Source organism: Melozone crissalis, unplaced genomic scaffold (assembly GCF_028551555.1).
Source record: "Melozone crissalis strain CALT ecotype California unplaced genomic scaffold, PUWL_Pcris_2 ptg000562l_1, whole genome shotgun sequence".
Taxonomy (NCBI): domain Eukaryota; kingdom Metazoa; phylum Chordata; class Aves; order Passeriformes; family Passerellidae; genus Melozone; species Melozone crissalis.
Genome location: NW_026536256.1, coordinates 11,125 through 31,102, shown reverse-complemented (window position 1 = coordinate 31,102; position 19,978 = coordinate 11,125). Strand labels below are relative to the sequence as shown.

The window sequence follows — 19,978 nt, the reverse complement described above, 5'->3', positions numbered from 1 at the left end:
CGTTTCCTGTCCTTTTTGGGGTCCCGTATTTGGAGGCTGCCCAAGCTTTGGGGTACCTCCAGCTTTTGGGGTATCTTCAGCTTTTGGGGTCCCCCCACTTCGGGGTCACTGCAGGCTCTGGATCCTTTCATTTCCCAGGGGCGCCGATTTTGGGGCTGTGTCCGTTTCAGGGGTGCAGTTTGGGGTGCAGCTCTTGAGGCTGTCCCCATTTTTGGGGCGCAGTTTGGGGTCAGTCGTGGTACAAGTGCAGCAGGCAAGGGCTGATGGTCGTGTCTGGGGCGCTGTTTTTGGGGTGCGGTTTGGGGGCCATGTCCTGTTTTTGGGGCACAGTTCCAGGGCAGTGTCCATTTTTGGTGCTGTTTTTGGGGTGCGGTTTGGGGGCCATGTCCTGTTTTTGGGGCACAGTTCCAGGGCAGTGTCCATTTTTGGTGCTGTTTTTGGGGTGCGGTTTGGGGGCCATGTCCTGTTTTTGGGGCACAGTTCCAGGGCAGTGTCCATTTTTGGTGCTGTTTTTGGGGTGCGGTTTGGGGGCCATGTCCTGTTTTTGGGGCACAGTTCCAGGGCAGTGTCCATTTTTGGTGCTGTTTTTGGGGTGCGGTTTGGGGGCCATGTCCTGTTTTTGGGGCACAGTTCCAGGGCAGTGTCCATTTTTGGTGCTGTTTTTGGGGTGCGGTTTGTGTTGCCTTCTGAAGCAAGGCAGGCGACCTGGTTCTGAGGAAACGGCACGGCAGCCCTCTCACTAGGGCCACTCGGGCCAATGACACACGCAGACATCAATGTGATGGACGGTCAAAAGGCGTTTATTGTCTCATCTCTTGGGTTTTTATAGTCTAAGGGGTCTCTACGTCAATGTGGGTCTGTCTTTACCATCTATGGTTAGTAAGAGGTGGACTGTTACTGGGTAGGGGATGGAAAGTTACTGGAATTTGGTTAGGAGGGTTACATTCCTATGTTAGTTTCTTATCTATGGGAAGCAGATGGTCTTATCTAAGGGGATCTGAGGGTCCTGGCTTTCCGTGACATCGCGAGATCTTCCGCAGTGCCTTTCCCTGTCTACCACATCTCCCCCCCCCTTTTCACAAATGAATGAGGTAGTCATATACATAGGTACTGAAGTGAGGTATGAGGTTGTAACTGGACAAGGGAAAGGAGTCTTGGGAAACTTGAGTAAGCTTTTGCCAGACAAGTTCGGAGGATCTTGTGACTGACGGTGTCCCCTGGTTGAATTCTCTGGTTGAATTCTCCGGTTGAATTCACAGCAATTGTCGTCGGCCTAGGTACCGGATGTTGGTCCGTTCCAGGCGGCTCTGAACGAACGAGACCAGCTTGTTCAGCAGGCATGGTCCGAAGGTGACTGTTAGAAACCTGTCTATATTTCTCTTTTGTGGATCCGGCTGGGTCCCTCAAGTAGATGGTGCACTTCTTCGTCTGAGTGGTGCAGGACCCTAGGAACAATCTGAACTTGGACACAGAAGTCGTTAGAGTCATTGAATTTGGGAAGGAACTCATAAGGACTCGCTCCGGATCGCTGGCAAACCCACCTCCCAGATGCGGATGGGACTGCCCACTTATTGTTTTTCCTGTTAGGCTTGACGATTTTGGTGCAGATGTTGCCTCCCCGCTTAGCTAGGGTTGCATTGCCAAAGCGTCTGCCTCGGCCTGTGACTTGACTCCGGGTGATTCCTTTGCGAGGGGTGTCCCATCTGCACTGGTGAGGGGCGTCGGCTGAGGAGTAACTGAAGGGAGTGTTTAAGGCGACTCCTTCGTAAAAAGGGGGGTTTGACATCATAACAAAGCCTGCAGGATTCGGTTAGGTTAGGGTTGGATTCGTTCGGGGATACAAAGGTAGCTTCTAACATGCGAAGGATTGGGTCTGAGTCTGACTCGGTTAAGCGGCTCCTCTGAAAGGTCTCCGCTTGACCGGTCGGGACTTTGCTGACCCCTGTGGGTAAGGTTTTGGGGTAGGTTATGTTTCTCCCTTTCGGCACGCTTTTAATCGCTTTGTTGGGTCCGACTGCTCGGGGTGCTGACGGTTGAAGCCTGATAATTTGCACGTTCCCCCTCTCTATTGACCCTTGAAGGACCACTGTCCACGTTCTGCCTGTGGCCCAGCTAGGGTGATCTGGCTGCAAGACCGTCCTGTTGTAATCGGTGCATGCCTGAAATCTAGGGATTTTATGCGGGTTTCGATGGAAGTTCCCGTGAAAGAAGAGGGGTATTCTGCAACCGATGGGTGCCCTGGTGAACTGTAGGAATTTGTCTGGCTCTTGTGGATCCCACCCAGGCCCCGACGGCCTGGCATCTGTAACTATGGTTTCGCAGCCCCAGTGCCCACAATATCCCCACCCTGGGTGATTGCAGTAGCTTTTCCCAGGGTTTGAAGCTGGGCACCAGTAGGATAGGTACGAGTGTTTGACGTGTGGGGAATAGGGGTGTACCTTTGGCTGTCCTGGAAACCCGTCGGTGATGCGGAGCACGGTGTGGCGATTTCTCTGAGTGCTTTGCCCCTACTAAGGTGTCGCATGACCCACCTGAAGGGCTGATGGGGGTAGTGATCTGGGCTGGCTTGCCCTCTGGCAACTAGCCCCAACAGCAAAATCCCACAGAAACTCCCTTGGTGCTTGGGTCTCACCCGTGCGGGTCTCTCGGGTGCTGCTTGGCGGCTTGGTGGTCTGTCGCTTTCGTCCGGAACCGGGAAGTACGCATCACGAGGGCGTCCCACGAGCAGGTCCTGTAAACAAATACTCGCAATTCTCGTCAGTCTCATTCTGCTCGCCCTGAAGGTCCGGTTTAATCGACTTAAGTGGACACCACCTGATTTTGCCGTCCTTTTTGACCGCTGCGTACCCTCGCCCCGTGAGCATCAGCCTCCAACCCCGTTCCCACTCGCCTAGCTCGTTTCTGATTACCACCTGTGGGCCCTCTTCTAGCGTTCGAGTGGCCCAGTGTTTTTGAACGGGACTGTTTGTTTCATCTCCCCTAGGGGATTGATTCAGTGCCAGCAAGGCGGTTGCCAGCATATGTGCCTGATCTCCTGGGGGAATGGCATTGGCAAAGCCTTCTGCTTTTGCCAACACTTCTATCTTGGCTTTCATGGTCTGGTTTGCTCTCTCAACTATGGCCTGTCCGGTACTGTTATGTGGGATGCCTTGCACTAACGTGATACCCCATTTCGAGGCAAATTCCTGTACTTGTTTGGAGGTGAAATTGGAGCCGTTGTCCGTTTTGATCTGCTTGGGGATACCTAGCCAAGCCATGGCTGTCAGCCAGTGCTGAATTGTGGCTTTGGAGTTAGTTTTGGGGTGCTGTGTGGCTATGATCGCTCCGCTATGAGTGTCTACTGTCACTGCAAGCCATGCTCGGGGCTTCAGCAGTTGACTTAAGGTGAAGTCCGACTGCCAGATTTCTGAGGGCTTGAGACCTCTCGGGTTGACTCCGTAGGTCCAAAGGGGTGACTTCTGGCAATGAGGGCAGGTGGCTACCACATGTCTGGCGTCCGCCGTCGAGATTCCACATCTCTTCGCCAGTGCTTTGACTCCGATGTGGAGCGACTCGTGCAGTTGACGGGCTCTTTTTCCAAGGTCCCAACGCCTTTTGCTGCGGCGTCCGCTTTGTCGTTGCCAATCTGGAAGTAACCTTTGATTGGGTCGTGGCTGTTGATGTGGATGACTGACATGGTGCCCTGTCGCGAGGAGAGTGCTTCTTCCAGCATTAGGGCTGCTGCTGATGTTGACACTCCTGGTCCTGCCATGGCTAGGCTGAGCCTTGCCACGAATATGGAGTCCGTTACGATGTTGAGGTGTTCGTCTTGGAAGAGTCCGCACGCCAAAACCACTGCTGCTGCTTCCAGCTGTTGCACTGACCGCGTGGGGTCACACGCTTTGACGCAGTGCCATTGCTCTCCTGCCTGCCACACTGCTGCTGCGGTTGAAGTCGTGGAGGAAGCGTCTGTGAAGACCGTTGGTCCCGGCTGCGGTCTGTCCTTGACCTTCGGCGGCATGTCCATGTCGACTATGGTCAGCAGCTTGGTCCAGGGTGGCTTGGAGGAGTAGGTGATTTCTCCTCCGAAGCCGGAGAGAGCAAGGGCCAGGTACTGTGATTTTGCGGCTGACTCTATGGTCGGCTGCTTGCGAAATGGAAGGTGGATGCTTGTCGGCTCCGTCCCTAGGTGTTTCAAGGCGAGTCTCCTGCCTTTCATGATGAGGTTGGCGATGCACTCGATTCCTGGGGAAAACGCACGAGCGGGTCTTCCGAGGACCACCCATTGGATCGGTCGGGCCTTTTCTGCAAGTCCTTGGGCGAGTGCTCCCACTCCCCCCTTCGGTGTAAAGTGGACGTACAGGTCCAGTGGCACGGCTGGATTCCACCTGGCAAGCGTGCCAGTGGCCATTTGGTTTTCGATGAAGTCGAGGGAGCTCGTTGCTTGCGGTGTCAGCTCCTTGGGTTCCCAGGGGTTCTTTCCTTTCAGGAGGTCGTACAGAGGGTCCATGACCTCGGGAGGAATCTGGACGATGTTGCGAAGCCACTGCAGCGATCCCACCAGGCGTTGCACGTCGTGGAGCGTCTCGGTGTCTCGGTTGATCTTCATTTTGGGGGGGTCACGTAGGAGCTCGTGATGCCCACTCCCAGGAAGGTCACGCAGGGTCCTCTCTTGATCTTTGCGCTCGCGATCTCGAAGCCGTTGGCTTGAAGGGTTTCCGTGACTGTGGTCACCAGGTGATCTACTTGGCTTGTCGATGGTGCTGCGACCAGGATGTCGTCCATATACTGGATGATGGTTGCGGTGGGATAGGAGTGTCGGACTGGCATCAGTGCTTTGTCCACGGTGATTTGGCATATGGTGGGACTGTCGACCCGGCCTTGCGGAAGTACTCTCCATTGGAAGCGAAGGTTGGGCCGCTCGCCGTTCCGAAATGCCCCGGAAAAGGCGAATCGCTCTCGGTCCTCAGGGTGCAGGGGTATTGAAAAGAAGCTGTCCTTGATATCCAGTACTGCACACGGCTGCCCTTCGGGGATGGCTGAGTTCGTGGGTAGCAGTGTCTGGACTGGACCCATGGGTCTGATCATCTTGTTCACTTCTCTCAGGTCGCGGACGAGACGATAGCCTTGTCCGGGCCTTTTGGGGACCACGAATACCGGGGTGTTCCAAGGGCTGGTGGAGGGTTCTATGTGACCCTTTTGCAGTTCTCGATCGACCTGTTCCAGCAAGGCTGCCATTCGAGGCTCTGTCAGGGGCCTCTGCTCAACCCATACAGGGTCTGATGATTTCCAAGTCAATTTGATTGGCAGCGGGGGGTGTACAGCAGTGGCCCTCGTGGTAAATTTGTGATCCGAAATCCAAGCAAGGAGAGAACGTCCCTTCCTAACAGGGGTGGAGAATTCTGCAAAATTGACTGCTCCCTGTGGGGGCATAGGGTTGAGGGTCCCCTGCCCCACTGGGGGTTGCTGTAGCTGGGCCGTCTCGCATTTGCAGCGGGAGGAGGCTGAGTGTGGCCCGCGCGCCCCCTCCCTCTCCCGTTTCCCCGGGGCCCGGGATGCTTGGAGTGAGGGTGCTGCCAGGGAAAGCTGTGCTCGCTGACTAGCTGTCCTTCCCCGGAAGCCTGGGCTAACACGGTCGTCTTGCCATTCCTGCTTAAATGCAATCCGCCCCGCCCCATCAAAAGCATGCGGCTTATTTGCGTAATATCAAAATTGAGCAGATCGTTATTGCTAGAAAGGCCGTCCTCAGGAGTGGGTACTACAACTGAGTTGATCCCTATTTCTGAAATCCCTTTGGCTTCTTTTGGGTTAACTGGGGTATATGCCCTTTGTTGGTTCCCCCGCGCTCCGGCAACCCCCCCTGGGAAAGCGTGCATGGAGGCTGCCGGTGCCCGGTCCCCACAGGCTGCTTTTATTTTTCCCCCATCGGTGAGTTTGTGTTGCGATTGTTTCCCGATATTGTTTGGAGCTTTATTCGGTTTCGCTCGAAACCGCATTAATTCTGCTCTCTCGGATTCCGAGTCCCAGCCGGGCTCGGTCGGCTCTTCCGAGCTGTCTCAGCAGCTGTTACTTGACTCTGAGCCGGAAGCTGAATGCCGGTACCCTTCCGGCGCTCCGTGCCATTTTGTGCGGCTCCGACCCCGCTCCTCCCTTTGGGGGTGGTGCCGCTCCCTCCCCCTGGAGTCTCCCCGCCTCCTGCCGGGGGAGGTCCTTGCCCTATGAGGACCTAATTTGAATAGAGCGCTCTGGTTGGTCTTGCACTCTACCGCGGGGACCGCCCCCCCTCCCCGCTCGCCCGCGCATGCGTTTTTAAGCAGCCTGACGGCATTTCCGCCCTTCTCCTCCTCTCTTCCGCCCTCGCCATGTGGTTCGGCGCCATTTTTAAACGCACATGGCGGGGGCGAGTTTTTACCGATCCCGGCAGGGTCCGACCATCCGGCCGCGTTCCGCGCCTTCTCCGCGGGTCCCTGCCAGAAGCATCGCGCGCGCTGCTCTGCCTCTTCTGCTGGATCGGCGACCGGCGGGGAAGGGACGGATAGAGAAACTGCGGTTTTCTCGGATGGTTCCGCGGGGGGGCTAGGACCCGGCGGGCTCCGTGGGAAGGTCGGGGGGTCCCCTGGGGGTTCCGGGGGGTCTCCTGGGGGCTCCGGGGGGTCTGGGCTCGGGCTCGGAAAGGGATGGAACGCGCCCGGCCCCCGCATGTTCCCGCCTTCAATCCGATCGCTCTCTGAGGCGGTTTGTGTCGCGGCCCCCACCCCAGCTTTGGTGTGGCTAATAAACCTGTACACGCGGCTTTCCGCGTCTCCTGTTCTTCTAACGTCTCGCGTAGGGTCTCTTCTACTTTCCCCCACGCTCTGAGGTTTTTACCTCTGCCTGCGGACTTAGAGTCCTCTGCTGAGGCGGCAGTGCACTTCTCCCGCGCTCCCGAATATAATATATTTACCGGACGTCCGATCGTCCCCAGCTCTAGGAGCCTTGCAATAGCAAGATTAGAGTTCCTGAGCTCACCTTTAATTCCCCATTGCTCATGAGCCTGACTTACGACCTTCGCTGTGGATTCCATGGTCCACGCTGGTCCGGAGGCGTCCCTCCCGCTGTAGTCGGACCCGCCGCTACAGCCGCCGCCCTCTGACCAGGAGAATTCCCGTTCCCCGGGCGCTGCAGCAGTCCCGGGTTTGGCACCAGTATGTTGCCTTCTGATGCAAGGCAGGCGACCTGGTTCTGAGGAAACGGCACGGCAGCCCTCTCACTAGGGCCACTCGGGCCAATGACACACGCAGACATCAATGTGATGGACGGTCAAAAGGCGTTTATTGTCTCATCTCTTGGGTTTTTATAGTCTAAGGGGTCTCTACGTCAATGTGGGTCTGTCTTTACCATCTATGGTTAGTAAGAGGTGGACTGTTACTGGGTAGGGGATGGAAAGTTACTGGAATTTGGTTAGGAGGGTTACATTCCTATGTTAGTTTCTTATCTATGGGAAGCAGATGGTCTTATCTAAGGGGATCTGAGGGTCCTGGCTTTCCGTGACATCGCGAGATCTTCCGCAGTGCCTTTCCCTGTCTACCACACGGTTTGGGGGCCATGTCCTGTTTTTGGGGCACAGTTCCAGGGCAGTGTCCATTTTTGGTGTTGTTTTTGGGGTGCGGTTTGGGGGCCACGTCCCATTTTGGGGTGCCGTTTTTGGGGCACAGTTCCAGGGCAGTGTCCATTTCCGGGGTGCAGTTTCGGGGTGCAGTTTCTGGGTGCAGTTTGGGGTCAGTCGTGGTACATGCGCAGCAGGCAGGCGCTGATGGCGGCCATGTAGCGCTCCCACAGCGCCTGGTGCCTGCAGAACGGGCAGAAATTAAATTTTAGGGTTTTTGGGGGGCACAAATGGGATCTGGGGGATCCCTCGCTTTTGGGGAGCCCCCCTGGAGCTCCAATCCACCCCCAGCCCCGTTCTGGGTGGCTTTGGGGTTCCCCTAAAGGCTCCTGGGGGGAGATTTGGGGAGTTCCTGGGTTTGGGGTCCCACCTGAAGCCCAGCAGGTTTCGGGGTGATTTGGGGTGGTTCAGGGGGGGTTTATGGGGTGTTTTAGGGGGTTCCTGGGTTTGGGGTCCCACCTGAACCCTGGCAGCTTTTGGGGTGATTTGGGATGTTTTAGGGGGCGTTTATGGGGTGTTTTGGGGGGTTTCTGGGTTTTGGGGCTCACCTGAAGCCCGGCAGGTTTCGGGGTGCTGCCGTGTAGTGCGTCAGGAAGAGCCTCAGGTCCCCCGGGCTCCACTTGTCGGAGCGGCACGGCTCGATCACCTGGGCGGACCCCAAAAACACACCTGGATCTGGGGGGGGTCCCACTCCAGGGGGGTCCCCGGGGGGGTTCTGGGTGCCATTTTGGGGGTGTGGTTTTTGGGGTGCGGTTTTTGGGGCGCCCCTCACCTTCTCCACCAGGTCCACGAAGAAGTCCCGCACGTCGCGGGCGTGGGTCAGCTTCCCCCCCACGTTCACCAGGGCCCGCGACAGAGCCTGGGGGGGCACGGGGGGTGTCAGGGACCCCCAGACCCGGGGGGGGCATTGGGGACCCCCAGAGCTGAGAGGAACCCAGCGGGGGCGTTGGGGACCCCCTAAATTCCCTCCCCTCCCACGCAACCTCCCCCACAAACGTGCACGGGGGCTCCTGCGGGATTTTGGGGGGTCCCAAGATTTTGGGGGAGCCCCTCCCCCTCCCAGCAGCCCCCGGGGGTTTTGGGAACCCCTCCCCCCACCGAGGACACCCCGTTTTTTGGGGGGATTCACCTTGAAATTGGCCTCGAGCTCGTTGTAGACCGAGATCTTCCCCCGCAGGGCCGAGCACACCAGGCTGGGGAAGGGGCAGGTTGGGGGGCTGGGGACCCCCAAAACCGGGACCCCCCCGGGAACCCCCCAAAACCGGGACCCCCCCAGGGAACCCCCCAAAACCGGGACCCTCCAAAACCGGGACCCCCCCAAAACCGGGACCCCCCACAGGGGCCCACCCCAGAGCCAGGATCCACCCCCCCAGGGACCCCCCAAAATCGAGACCTCCATTCCAGGGGTGTCCCAGTCCCCATCCCAGGGTGTCCCTGTCCTGTCCCCTCCCATCCCTGTCCCATCCCTGTCCCCATCCCAGTACTATCCGATCCCTGTCCCTGTCCCCATCCCCGCCCCTGTCCCCATCCCTGTCCCCATCCCTGTCTCCGTCCCTGTCCCTGTCCCATCTCTGTCCCCATCCCCGCCCCTGTCCCCTCCCATCCCTGTCCCCATCCCCGCCCCTGTCCCCATCCCTGTCCCATCCCTGTCCCCATCCCCGCCCCTGTCCCCTCCCATCCCTGTCCCCATCCCCGCCCCTGTCCCCATCCCTGTCCCATCTCTGTCCCCATCCCCGCCCCTGTCCCCTCCCATCCCTGTCCCCGTCCCCATCCCTGTCCCATCCCTGTCCCCATCCCCGTCCCTGTCCCTGTCCCATCTCTGTCCCCATCCCCACCCCTGTCCCCTCCCATCCCTGTCCCCGTCCCCATCCCTGTCCCATCCCTGTCCCCATCCCCGTCCCTGTCCCTGTCCCATCTCTGTCCCCATCCCCACCCCTGTCCCCTCCCATCCCTGTCCCATCTCTGTCCCCATCCCCGCCCCTGTCCCCTCCCATCTCTGTCCCCATCCCCGCCCCTGTCCCCATCCCTGTCCCATCCCTGTCCCCATCCCCGCCCCTGTCCCCTCCCATCCCTGTCCCCATCCCTGTCCCTGTCCCTGTCCCATCCCTGTCCCCATCCCCGCCCCTGTCCCTGTCCCATCCCTGTCCCCGTCCCTGTCCCTGTCCCATCCCTGTCCCCATCCCTGTCCCCATCCCCGCCCCTGTCCCCTCCCATCCCTGTCCCATCCCTGTCCCCATCCCCGCCCCTGTCCCCTCCCATCCCTGTCCCCGTCCCTGTCCCTGTCCCATCCCTGTCCCCATCCCTGTCCCCGTCCGTGTCCCCATCCCCGCCCCTGTCCCCGTCCGTGTCCCCATCCCTGTCTCCGTCCCTGTCCCATCCCCGCCCCTGTCCCATCCCTGTCCCCATCCCTGTCCCCATCCCCGCCCCTGTCCCATCCCTGTCTCCGTCCCTGTCCCCATCCCATCCCTGTCCCCATCCCTGTCCCCATCCCTGTCCCCGTCCCTGTCCCTGTCCCATCTCTGTCCCCATCCCCGCCCCTGTCCCCTCCCATCCCTGTCCCATCTCTGTCCCCATCCCCGCCCCTGTCCCCTCCCATCCCTGTCCCCATCCCCGCCCCTGTCCCCATCCCTGTCCCATCCCTGTCCCCATCCCCGCCCCTGTCCCCTCCCATCCCTGTCCCCATCCCCGCCCCTGTCCCCATCCCTGTCCCATCTCTGTCCCCATCCCCGCCCCTGTCCCCTCCCATCCCTGTCCCCGTCCCCATCCCTGTCCCATCCCTGTCCCCATCCCCGTCCCTGTCCCTGTCCCATCTCTGTCCCCATCCCCACCCCTGTCCCCTCCCATCCCTGTCCCCGTCCCCATCCCTGTCCCATCCCTGTCCCCATCCCCGTCCCTGTCCCTGTCCCATCTCTGTCCCCATCCCCACCCCTGTCCCCTCCCATCCCTGTCCCATCTCTGTCCCCATCCCCGCCCCTGTCCCCTCCCATCTCTGTCCCCATCCCCGCCCCTGTCCCCATCCCTGTCCCATCCCTGTCCCCATCCCCGCCCCTGTCCCCTCCCATCCCTGTCCCCATCCCTGTCCCTGTCCCTGTCCCATCCCTGTCCCCATCCCCGCCCCTGTCCCTGTCCCATCCCTGTCCCCGTCCCTGTCCCTGTCCCATCCCTGTCCCCATCCCTGTCCCCATCCCCGCCCCTGTCCCCTCCCATCCCTGTCCCATCCCTGTCCCCATCCCCGCCCCTGTCCCCTCCCATCCCTGTCCCCGTCCCTGTCCCTGTCCCATCCCTGTCCCCATCCCTGTCCCCGTCCGTGTCCCCATCCCCGCCCCTGTCCCCGTCCGTGTCCCCATCCCTGTCTCCGTCCCTGTCCCATCCCCGCCCCTGTCCCATCCCTGTCCCCATCCCTGTCCCCATCCCCGCCCCTGTCCCATCCCTGTCTCCGTCCCTGTCCCCATCCCATCCCTGTCCCCATCCCTGTCCCCATCCCTGTCCCCGTCCCTGTCCCTGTCCCATCTCTGTCCCCATCCCCGCCCCTGTCCCCTCCCATCCCTGTCCCATCTCTGTCCCCATCCCCGCCCCTGTCCCCTCCCATCCCTGTCCCCATCCCCGCCCCTGTCCCCATCCCTGTCCCATCCCTGTCCCCAACCCCGCCCCTGTCCCCTCCCATCCCTGTCCCCATCCCTGTCCCCGTCCCTGTCCCATCCCTGTCCCCATCCCCGCCCCTGTCCCCTCCCATCCCTGTCCCCGTCCCTGTCCCCGTCCCTGTCCCATCCCTGTCCCCATCCCCGCCCCTGTCCCCTCCCATCCCTGTCCCCGTCCCTGTCCCTGTCCCATCCCTGTCCCCATCCCCGCCCCTGTCCCTGTCCCATCCCTGTCCCCATCCCTGTCCCCATCCCCGCCCCTGTCCCCTCCCATCCCTGTCCCCGTCCCTGTCCCATCCCTGTCCCCATCCCCGCCCCTGTCCCTGTCCCATCCCTGTCCCCGTCCCTGTCCCATCCCTGTCCCCGTCCCTGTCCTTGTCCGTGTCCCCATCCCCGCCCCTGTCCCCGTCCGTGTCCCCATCCCTGTCTCCGTCCCTGTCCCATCCCCGCCCCTGTCCCCATCCCTGTCCCCTCCCATCCCTGTCCCCATCCCCGCCCCTGTCCCCTCCCATCCCTGTCCCATCCCTGTCCCCATCCCTGTCCCCGTCCCTGTCCCTGTCCCATCTCTGTCCCCATCCCCGCCCCTGTCCCCTCCCATCCCTGTCCCCATCCCCGCCCCTGTCCCCTCCCATCCCTGTCCCCGTCCCCGGTGCCACCTCTTGTGCTGGTCCAGCAGGTCCTTGTCGCTCACCAGCACCTTCAGCTCCTTCAGGTCCTGCAGGAACGACTTGGGCAGGTCCCCGTCGGGATCGGCCGCCTCGGGGGCTGCGGGGACACAGTGGGGACACAGTAGGGACACCATGGTCACTGGGGTCACGGGGACAGGGTCAGTGGGGTCACCGGGGTCATGGGGTCACAGGGACAGGGGGTCATGGGCATTTTTGGGTACCCAGAGCCCCCTGGCTCCAGTGGGCCATCATGCTCTGGGGATTTTGGGGTTTTTGGGGTGTTTTGGGTGTTTTTGGGTACCCAGAGCCCCCTGGCTCCAGTGGGCCATCATGCTCTGGGGATTTTGGGGTTTTTGGGGTGTTTTTTGGGGTGTTTTGGGTGTTTTTGGGTACCCAGAGCCCCCTGGCTCCAGTGGGCCATCATGCTCTGGGGATTTTGGGGTTTTTGGGGTGTTTTTTGGGGTGTTTTGGGTGTTTTTGGGTACCCAGAGCCCCCTGGCTCCAGTGGGCCATCATGCTCTGCGCGCAGGCTGCGAAGTCCCCGAAGCTCAGGAACTGCAGGCGCCTCTTGCCCGTCTCGAAGCGGCTGTTGGCGAAGAACACGATGGCGGCGTAGTCCCTGGGGGGAAAGGGGGGTCAGGGCACCCCAAAAAACCCCAAAACCCCTCCCATAAACCCCAAATATCCCCCAAATCCCGAAGAACACGATGGCGGCGTAGTCCCTGGGGGGAAAGGGGGGTCAGGGCACCCCAAAAAACCCCAAAACCCCTCCCACAAACCCCAAATATCCCCCAAATCCTGAAGAACACGGTGGCGGCGTAGTCCCTGGTGGGGAAAATGGGGGGTCAGGGCACCCCAAAACATCCCCTAAATACCCCCCACAAACCCCCCAAACCCTAAATATCCCCCAAAACATCCCCCACAAACCCCAAACATCCCCACAAACCCCCCAAACCCTAAATATCCCCAAATCATCCCCCACAAATCCCAAATACCCCCCAAACCCAAAGAACACAATGGCGGTGTAGCTCCTGAGGGGAAAAATGCGGCAAACCCCCCCAACCACGGGAGCATTTGCGGGGCCCTGAAAGCCCCCCCAAGCCCAGAGACCCCCCCAGGACCCCCCCAGACCCCCAGACCCCCAGTGTGCCCCCCCCTCACCGTGCCAGGGCGGGGGGCAGCAGGAAGAGCTGCTGGATGTTCTCGGCCAGGGGCCCCCGCAGCTCCTCCACCGCCTTGAAAACCCTCTTGAAGTTGTCAAACTGGGGGGGCAGGGGGGGTCAGCACCCCAAAAACACCCCCAGGGACACCTAGACCCCCACCTTTGGGGTTTTCCCAGGTTTTGGGGTATTTTTCCCCGAGTTTTTTGGGTTTTTTCTTCCCCCGTTTCAGGGCTCCCCATTTTGGGGCTTTTTCCCCAGTTTTTTGGGTTTTCCCCCCATTTTTGGGGTGTTTTTCCCCGTTTTTGGGGCGCACCTGGCAGCGGCAGCTCTGGATCCCCACCCCGGTGCGGGCGCTGATCTCGTTGGTGTTTCCCCCCCCGTTTTTGGGGATTTTCCCCCATTTTGGGTTCCCCCCCGTTTTTGGGGTGTTTTTCCCCGTTTTCGGGGCGCACCTGGCGGCGGCAGCTGCGGATCCCCACCCCGGTGCGGGCGCTGACCTCGTCCAGCTCCTTCTTGGTGCCCTTGGAGAGTTTCTTGCCCAGCAGCTCCCGGGCCAGCGCCTCGTCAAAGGCATAGTACCTGGGGGGGTAAAAAAACCCCAAAACCGTGAGAAAACGCCGAAAATGGGGAGAGAAAACCCCCAAAATGGGGACAAATTATGGAAAAACATAAAAGCAGGGAAAAAACCCCAAAAACAGGGGAGAAATTAGGGGGAAACCAGCTCCCAGTGCTCCCAGTCCCTCCCAGTCTATCCCAGTTTATCCCAGTTTGTGCCTCTGCACGAGCAGGGCCTGTCTCTCGGAGGGATCAGGAACAGTCCATCCCAGTCCATCCCAGTCCATCCCAGTCTATCCCAGTCCATCCCAGTCCCTCCCAGTCCATCCCAGTCCATCCCAGTCCATCCCAGTCCATCCCAGTATATCCCAGTCCATCCCAGTCCATCCTAGTCCATCCCAGTATATCCCAGTCTATCCCAGTCCATCCCAGTCCATCCCAGTATATCCCAGACCATCCCAGTCTATCCCAGTATATCCCAGTCCATCCCAGTCCATCCCAGTCCATCCCAGTCCATCCCAGTATATCCCAGTCCATCCCAGTCCATCCTAGTCCATCCCAGTATATCCCAGTCTATCCCAGTCCATCCCAGTCCATCCCAGTATATCCCAGACCATCCCAGTCCATCCCAGTATATCCCTGTCCATCCCAGTCCATCCCAGACCATCCCAGTCCATCCCAGTCCATCCCAGTCCATCCCAGTCCCTCCCAGTCCATCCCAGTCCATCCCAGTATATCCCAGTCCATCCCAGTCCATCCTAGTCCATCCCAGTATATCCCAGTCTATCCCAGTCCATCCCAGTCCATCCCAGTCCATCCCAGACCATCCCACAACATCCCAGTCTATCCCAGTCCATCCCAGTCCCTCCCAGTCCATCCCAGTCCATCCCAGTCCATCCCAGACCATCCCAGACCATCCCAGTCCATCCCAGTATATCCCAGTCCATCCCAGTCCCTCCCAGTCCATCCCAGTATATCCCAGTCCATCCCAGTCCATCCCAGTCCATCCCAGACCATCCCACACCATCCCAGTCCATCCCAGTCCATCCCAGTATATCCCAGTCCATCCCAGTCCATCCCAGTCCCTCCCAGTCCCTCCCAGTCCATCCCAGACCATCCCAGTCCATCCCAGTCCATCCCAGTATATCCCAGTCCATCCCAGTCCATCCCAGTCCCTCCCAGTCCCTCCCAGTCCATCCCAGTCCATCCCAGTCCCTCCCAGTCCATCCCAGACCATCCCAGACCATCCCAGTCCATCCCAGTATATCCCAGTCCATCCCAGACCATCCCAGTCCATCCCAGTCCATCCCAGTATATCCCAGTCCATCCCAGACCATCCCAGACCATCCCAGTCCCTCCCAGTCCATCCCAGTCCCTCCCAGTCCCTCCCAGTCCATCCCAGTCCATCCCAGTCCATCCCAGTCCCTCCCAGTCCATCCCAGACCATCCCATTCCCTCCCAGTCCATCCCAGTATATCCCAGTCCATCCCAGTCCATCCCAGTCCATCCCAGTCCCTCCCAGTCCCTCCCAGTCCATCCCAGTCCATCCCAGTTTGTACCGCTGCACGAGCAGGGCCTGTCTCTCGGGGGGGATCTGGAACAGCAGCTGCTGCAGCAGCCGGGGGGGGGCGTGCAGGAGCCGCTCCAGCATCTGGAACGTTCTGTAGTGGTCGCGGGTGTCACTCTGCAGCACGGCCACCGACGTCCCCTCGCGCTCCAGGACCCCGCCCCGCAGGCGACGGGCCACGGCCTCGGCCACTGGGGACACATTGGGGACATTGGAGATATTGGGGACAGTAAATGTTCCCCACGTGTGCTCAGGTGTGTCACAGTTGTCCCCAATGTCCCCAGGTGTGTCCCCATGTCCCAGGTGTGTTCACCTGTCCCCAGGTGAATCCCTACCTGAGTGTCCGTTCAACCACAGCCAGTACGCCTCCTCTGTCCCTGTGTGTCCCTGCTGTCCCCATGCCCCAGGTGTGTCCCAGGTGCGTCCCCAATGTCCCCAGGTGTGTCCCAGGTGTGTCCCTGCCATACCTGAGTGTCCGTCCAGCCACAGCCGGTACACCTCCTCGTCGATCAGCGTCGTGTTCCCCACGAACACGTCCAGGTCACTGCTCATGGCTGGGGGACGGCACAAACGTCACCGAATGGCCCCAAAATGTGCCCAGATGTCCCCAGAGCTGCCGTCAGGGACACGCTGACCCCACACTGGGAGCCCCTGAGCCCAGACTGGGCCGCACTGGGATCACGGCCCCCCACCCCAACCCAGACTGGGCCCGCCCCTCCCCCAAACTGGGCCCCGCCCCCCCGGACCCCTCCCCCACCCGGGGCAGCCCCTCCCCCACCCCCGGGACCCCTCCCCCACCGACCGGCGCCGTTCCGCGCGCTCCTCCCGCGGCGCACAGCGATGACGTCACATGCTCGAATATACGACGTCACGGACGGGGGCCGAGCCGCAGAGCGCGAGCCACGCCCACCTCCGCGCGGCGCGCGAACCCCGCCCCCCGGGTGCTCCCAGAAAAAACCAGTGAAAACCAGTAAAAACAGTAAAAATCAATAAAAACCAGAAAAAATCAGCAAACAACCCAGTAAAAAACAGTAAAAACTGGTACGAGAGAAAAACAGCTCCAGGAAAAACAGTAAAAAGCACTAAAAAGCAATAAAACCAGTCCCTCCCGGTGTCCCCAGTTTGGCACCAGTGTCCCAAATCCCAGTCCCTCCCAGCCCCTCCCAGTCCCCCCCAGGGGGGACCTTTTTCACGGTGACGCCGCGAGAGGGGCGGAACCATCGCGCGGAGCCGCAGGGGCGGGGGGCATTTCCGGTGCGGGACTCTTTTAACGCATGCGCAGCCGCCCGGCCCGGCCGCCGCCGCCATCATGGCGCTGTGCGACCCCCCCGGCGCCGCCAGCCCCCCCCGGCCGCCGCTCAGGTACCGGGGGGAAACGGGAACACCGGGACAGCCCGGGGGAGCGGGGACAGCCCGGGGGGCGAGGGGAGGGCGGCGGGACCTCCCTGGGGGTGGGAGCGGCGACCCCCGGAGCTGGGAGCGGTCCCGCCCCTCAGAGACCCCCGGAACGGGACCCGACCCCCAGAACCGGACCCTACCCCCGGTTCCCCTCCGGTTCCCCCATCCCGCCGTTGTCCCCCCCAGTTGGAGCCCCCCCCCCGCCCCTTCCCTCACTCCTCTGGGAGTCTCCCTCACCTCCTTTTTAACCTGTTTTAAATTTTTTGAAACCTATTTTAACTCCGCTTTAACCCCTTTTTAACAATTTAAAGCCCCTTTTAACCCACTTTGCCGCTCTTTAACCCCATTTTACCCCCATTTTAAGCCCTTTCATTCCAATTTTTACCCCATTTTATTCACATTTTCCCCAATTTCACCCCATTTTAACCCATATCCCCTCTCCCCAGTGCCCAGGAGCTGTCCCAGGAGGTGAAGGCGTTCCTGAGCAGGCTGGACTCCGTCCAGGGCACCCTTTGTATCCCATTTTAACCCCATTTTAACCCTGTTTTTCCCCATTTTAACCCATTTCTCCTGTCTCCCACAGTGCCCAGGAGCTGTCCCAGGAGGTGAAGGCGTTCCTGAGCGGGCTGGACCCCGTGCAGGGCACGCCGCTGTCGCCGCCGGCCCACGCCCGCTGTGCCCTGCGCCTGCTGCGCTGCTTGCCCCCCGCCCGCCACGCCGCCCTGCAGCACCTGCGCGGCCTCTTCGACGAGCAGGTGTGCCAGCACCTGCTGCAGCGCGAGAGCCCCGCCCCCGGGCCCGCCCCCAAGGCCACGCCCGGCGCCGAGGTGCTGCAGGAGGCGCGCCGGGCCCTGGCCGAGCTGGTGGCCGCCAATCCGCGGGCGTGGGCGCCCGGCGTGGCCGCGTGGGCCAGCGAGCTGATGGGGCAGCTGAGCAGCAAGTACGCCAACCGGCCTGGCGTGCCGCCCGCCGCCAGCCTCAACGAGCTGCTGCAGCTGTGGATGGCGTGCCCGGCCACGCGGGCGCTGCTGGACATCTACAGCCAGTGCCTGGCCGCCATGGTGGGCAGCTGCCCCGACGCGTGCGTGGACGCGCTGCTGGACACGTCGGTGCAGCACTCGCCGCACTTCGACTGGGTGGTGGCGCACGTGGGCTCCTCCTTCCCCGGCACCATCATCAGCCGCGTGCTGTCCTGCGGCCTCAAGGATTTCTGCGCGCACGGCGGCGCCGAGGCCGCGGGCACGGCGGGCGACAAGCGCGTGCCCAAGATCGCCTCGGTGGTGGGCATCCTGGGCCACCTGGCCTCGCGCCACGCCGGCAGCATCAAGCAGGAGCTGCTGCGGATGTTCCACGAGAGCCTGGGCTCGCCCCGCGAGCACCACAAGGCCACGGTGCCCTTCCTGCTGCAGCTGGCGCTCATGTCGCCGGCGCTGCTGGCCGCCGTGTCCCCCGAGCTGGTGGACTCCCTCAAGCCGCCGGTGCTCAACCAGCTGCACCAGCACTTCTCCTCGGTGCCCCGGGACGAGCTGGAGGGCGTGGTGGGCGTGGTGGTGCACCTGCTGTGCCACACCTCGGCGGGGGCGCTGCGCACGCTGCGCTTCCTGCTGGCCACGGCCGCGCCCGCCTCGGTGATCACGGCGCCGGGCCCGGCGCTGCACGAGGGCGTGCGCGAGGCCTGCGAGCGCCTGCTGCAGCTGCTGCTGCTGCACCTGCAGAAGCTGGTGCACTCGCGCAGCTCGGCCAGCCTGGCCGAGTGCCCGGCGCGCCCGGTGCCCTTCCTGGAGGCGCTGCGGCCGCACGTGCGGGAGCTGTGCCAGGACACGCTGCGGCTGGAGCGGCGCCGCTGCCTGTGGCAGCACCAGCTGCTGGCGCTGCTGGCCGTGCACTCGGCCCCGCACGGCGCCGCCGAGGCGCTGTTCTACCTGCTGGCGCTGGCGCGCACGCCCGAGGAGCTGGCGCTGGCGCCGCAGCTGCACGCGGGGCTGCGCGCCGTGCTGCCCGACCCGCTGCCCGCCGCCGTGGCCGCGGCCGTGGCGCAGATCCACGCCGGCCGCCTGCCCGAGCCGCAGCTGGCGCAGCTCCTGCGCAACCTCTCGCTGCTGCTGCAGCCGCGCGGCGACGACGGCGGCGAGCCGGGGGACGCGGCGCTGGGCGCGGCGCTGGCGCGGCACCTGCCGGACCTGGCGCAGCTGCTGCTGCACCCGCGCGCCGAGGTGGCGGAGGCGGCGTGCCGGCTGCTGGCGGCGTGCCCGCTGCCCCGGGCGCTGCCCCCCGCGCACCTGCTGCCCGCCGTGCGCGCCGCCGTGCGCGGCTTCTTCGCGGGGCTGCGCCGGGGCGACGCCGCCGCGCCGGCGCCCGGGGTGCGGCTGCTGGCGCGGCTCAGCGCCGTCAGCCCCGCGGCCGCCAAGGCCGTGCTGGCGCAGCTGGTGGAGGGCGCGCTGGGCGGGCACAACGCCGAGCTGTTCGGGGGCGGCGCGGACCCGCCGGGCCCCGAGGCCGCCCCGGCGCCGCCGCCGGCGTCGCTGCTGGACACCAACCGGCGCTTCACCGCCGGCCTCACCACGGCGGGCGGCGTCTGGTCCGTGTTCCACGCCGGCGTCATCGGCCGCGGGCTCAAACCGCACGCCGGGCCGGGCCGGCGCAGCCCCGAGGAGCTGAACCGCAACACGCAGACCTTCCTGAGCCTCCTGCTGCGCTGCTGCCCGCGGCTCCGGCCCCGCCGAGGCCGCCAAGGCGGTGGCGGCGGCGCTGGTGGAGGCCGTGTGCCCCGAGGCCGCGGGCGCCGAGCTGGCCTGGCCGCCCGAGGAGCTGGCCCGGGCCACGGTGGAGCGGGACCTGCGCATCCTGCGGCGCTTCCGGCAGCACCCGCTGCTGTTCCCGCTGCTGCGGCTCGTGGCCGGCGGGCACCCCGCGCTGTGCTACTGCTCCGTGCTGCTCCGCGGGCTCCTGGCCGGGCTGGTGGCGCACTGGGACGCCTGCAGGGACCCCAGCACGGGCGCCTCGCCCTGGCACCTGCGCGCGTCCTGCGCCCTCGTGGCGCTGCTGGCCGAGGGCTCGCTGCTGCCCGCCCGTGCTGGGCAACATGCACGAGCTGTTCCCCGAGCTGGCGCCCTTCGAGGTGCACCTGCTGCTGCTCAGCGTGTGGGGCTACCTGCGCGAGAACAGCCCCCTGCCACAGAAATTCACCTTCCAGCCCGAGCTGGGCGTGTTCCGCAGGGACTTCGGCAGGGACGGCGACCTCAGCAAACACCTGGCGGTGCTGCACGCCGTGCTGCACAGGAACATCACCGCCTGGGGCTGCTGGCCGCAAGGTTCTACCCCTGAGGGGCAAAACGGGGGGTGCGGGGGTTGGGGGTCAGGGGAGG

General features: G+C 62.7%; 2 protein-coding genes across 2 annotated transcripts; one reads left to right on the top strand and one right to left on the bottom strand.

Moving 5' to 3' along the window:
- Positions 1-7,598: 7,598 nt before the first annotated feature.
- FIBP (FGF1 intracellular binding protein) lies at positions 7,599-16,076 on the bottom strand. Its single transcript, XM_054295259.1, has 11 exons — positions 16,018-16,076; positions 15,683-15,769; positions 15,208-15,406; positions 13,546-13,672; positions 13,092-13,192; positions 12,416-12,549; positions 11,919-12,027; positions 8,754-8,817; positions 8,397-8,483; positions 8,173-8,270; positions 7,599-7,807 (listed from the first exon to the last, which is right to left on the bottom strand). The coding sequence occupies exons 2-11, from the start codon at positions 15,765-15,767 to the stop codon at positions 7,738-7,740; spliced, it is 1,074 nt and encodes a 357-aa protein (XP_054151234.1). The 5' UTR covers positions 15,768-15,769; positions 16,018-16,076; the 3' UTR covers positions 7,599-7,737.
- INTS5 (integrator complex subunit 5) lies at positions 16,056-19,937 on the top strand. The gene is given in 6 exon segments (XM_054295257.1): positions 16,056-16,175; positions 16,498-16,577; positions 17,197-19,315; positions 19,317-19,676; positions 19,678-19,897; positions 19,900-19,937. Coding segments are annotated over 6 exon segments (2,937 nt in total).
- Positions 19,938-19,978: the final 41 nt, after the last annotated feature.

Excerpts from the sequence above, each read along its gene's own strand:
- FIBP (XM_054295259.1), bottom strand. The coding sequence starts at position 15,767 with ATGAGCAGTGACCTGGACGTGTTCGTGGGGAACACGACGCTGATCGAC. Across the intron at positions 15,407-15,682 it reads GTGGCTGGACGGACACTCAG|TGGCCGAGGCCGTGGCCCGT; the intron begins GTATGGCAGGGA and ends ATGTGTCCCCAG. Across the intron at positions 8,271-8,396 it reads TCGTGGACCTGGTGGAGAAG|GTGATCGAGCCGTGCCGCTC; the intron begins GTGAGGGGCGCC and ends GGGTCCGCCCAG.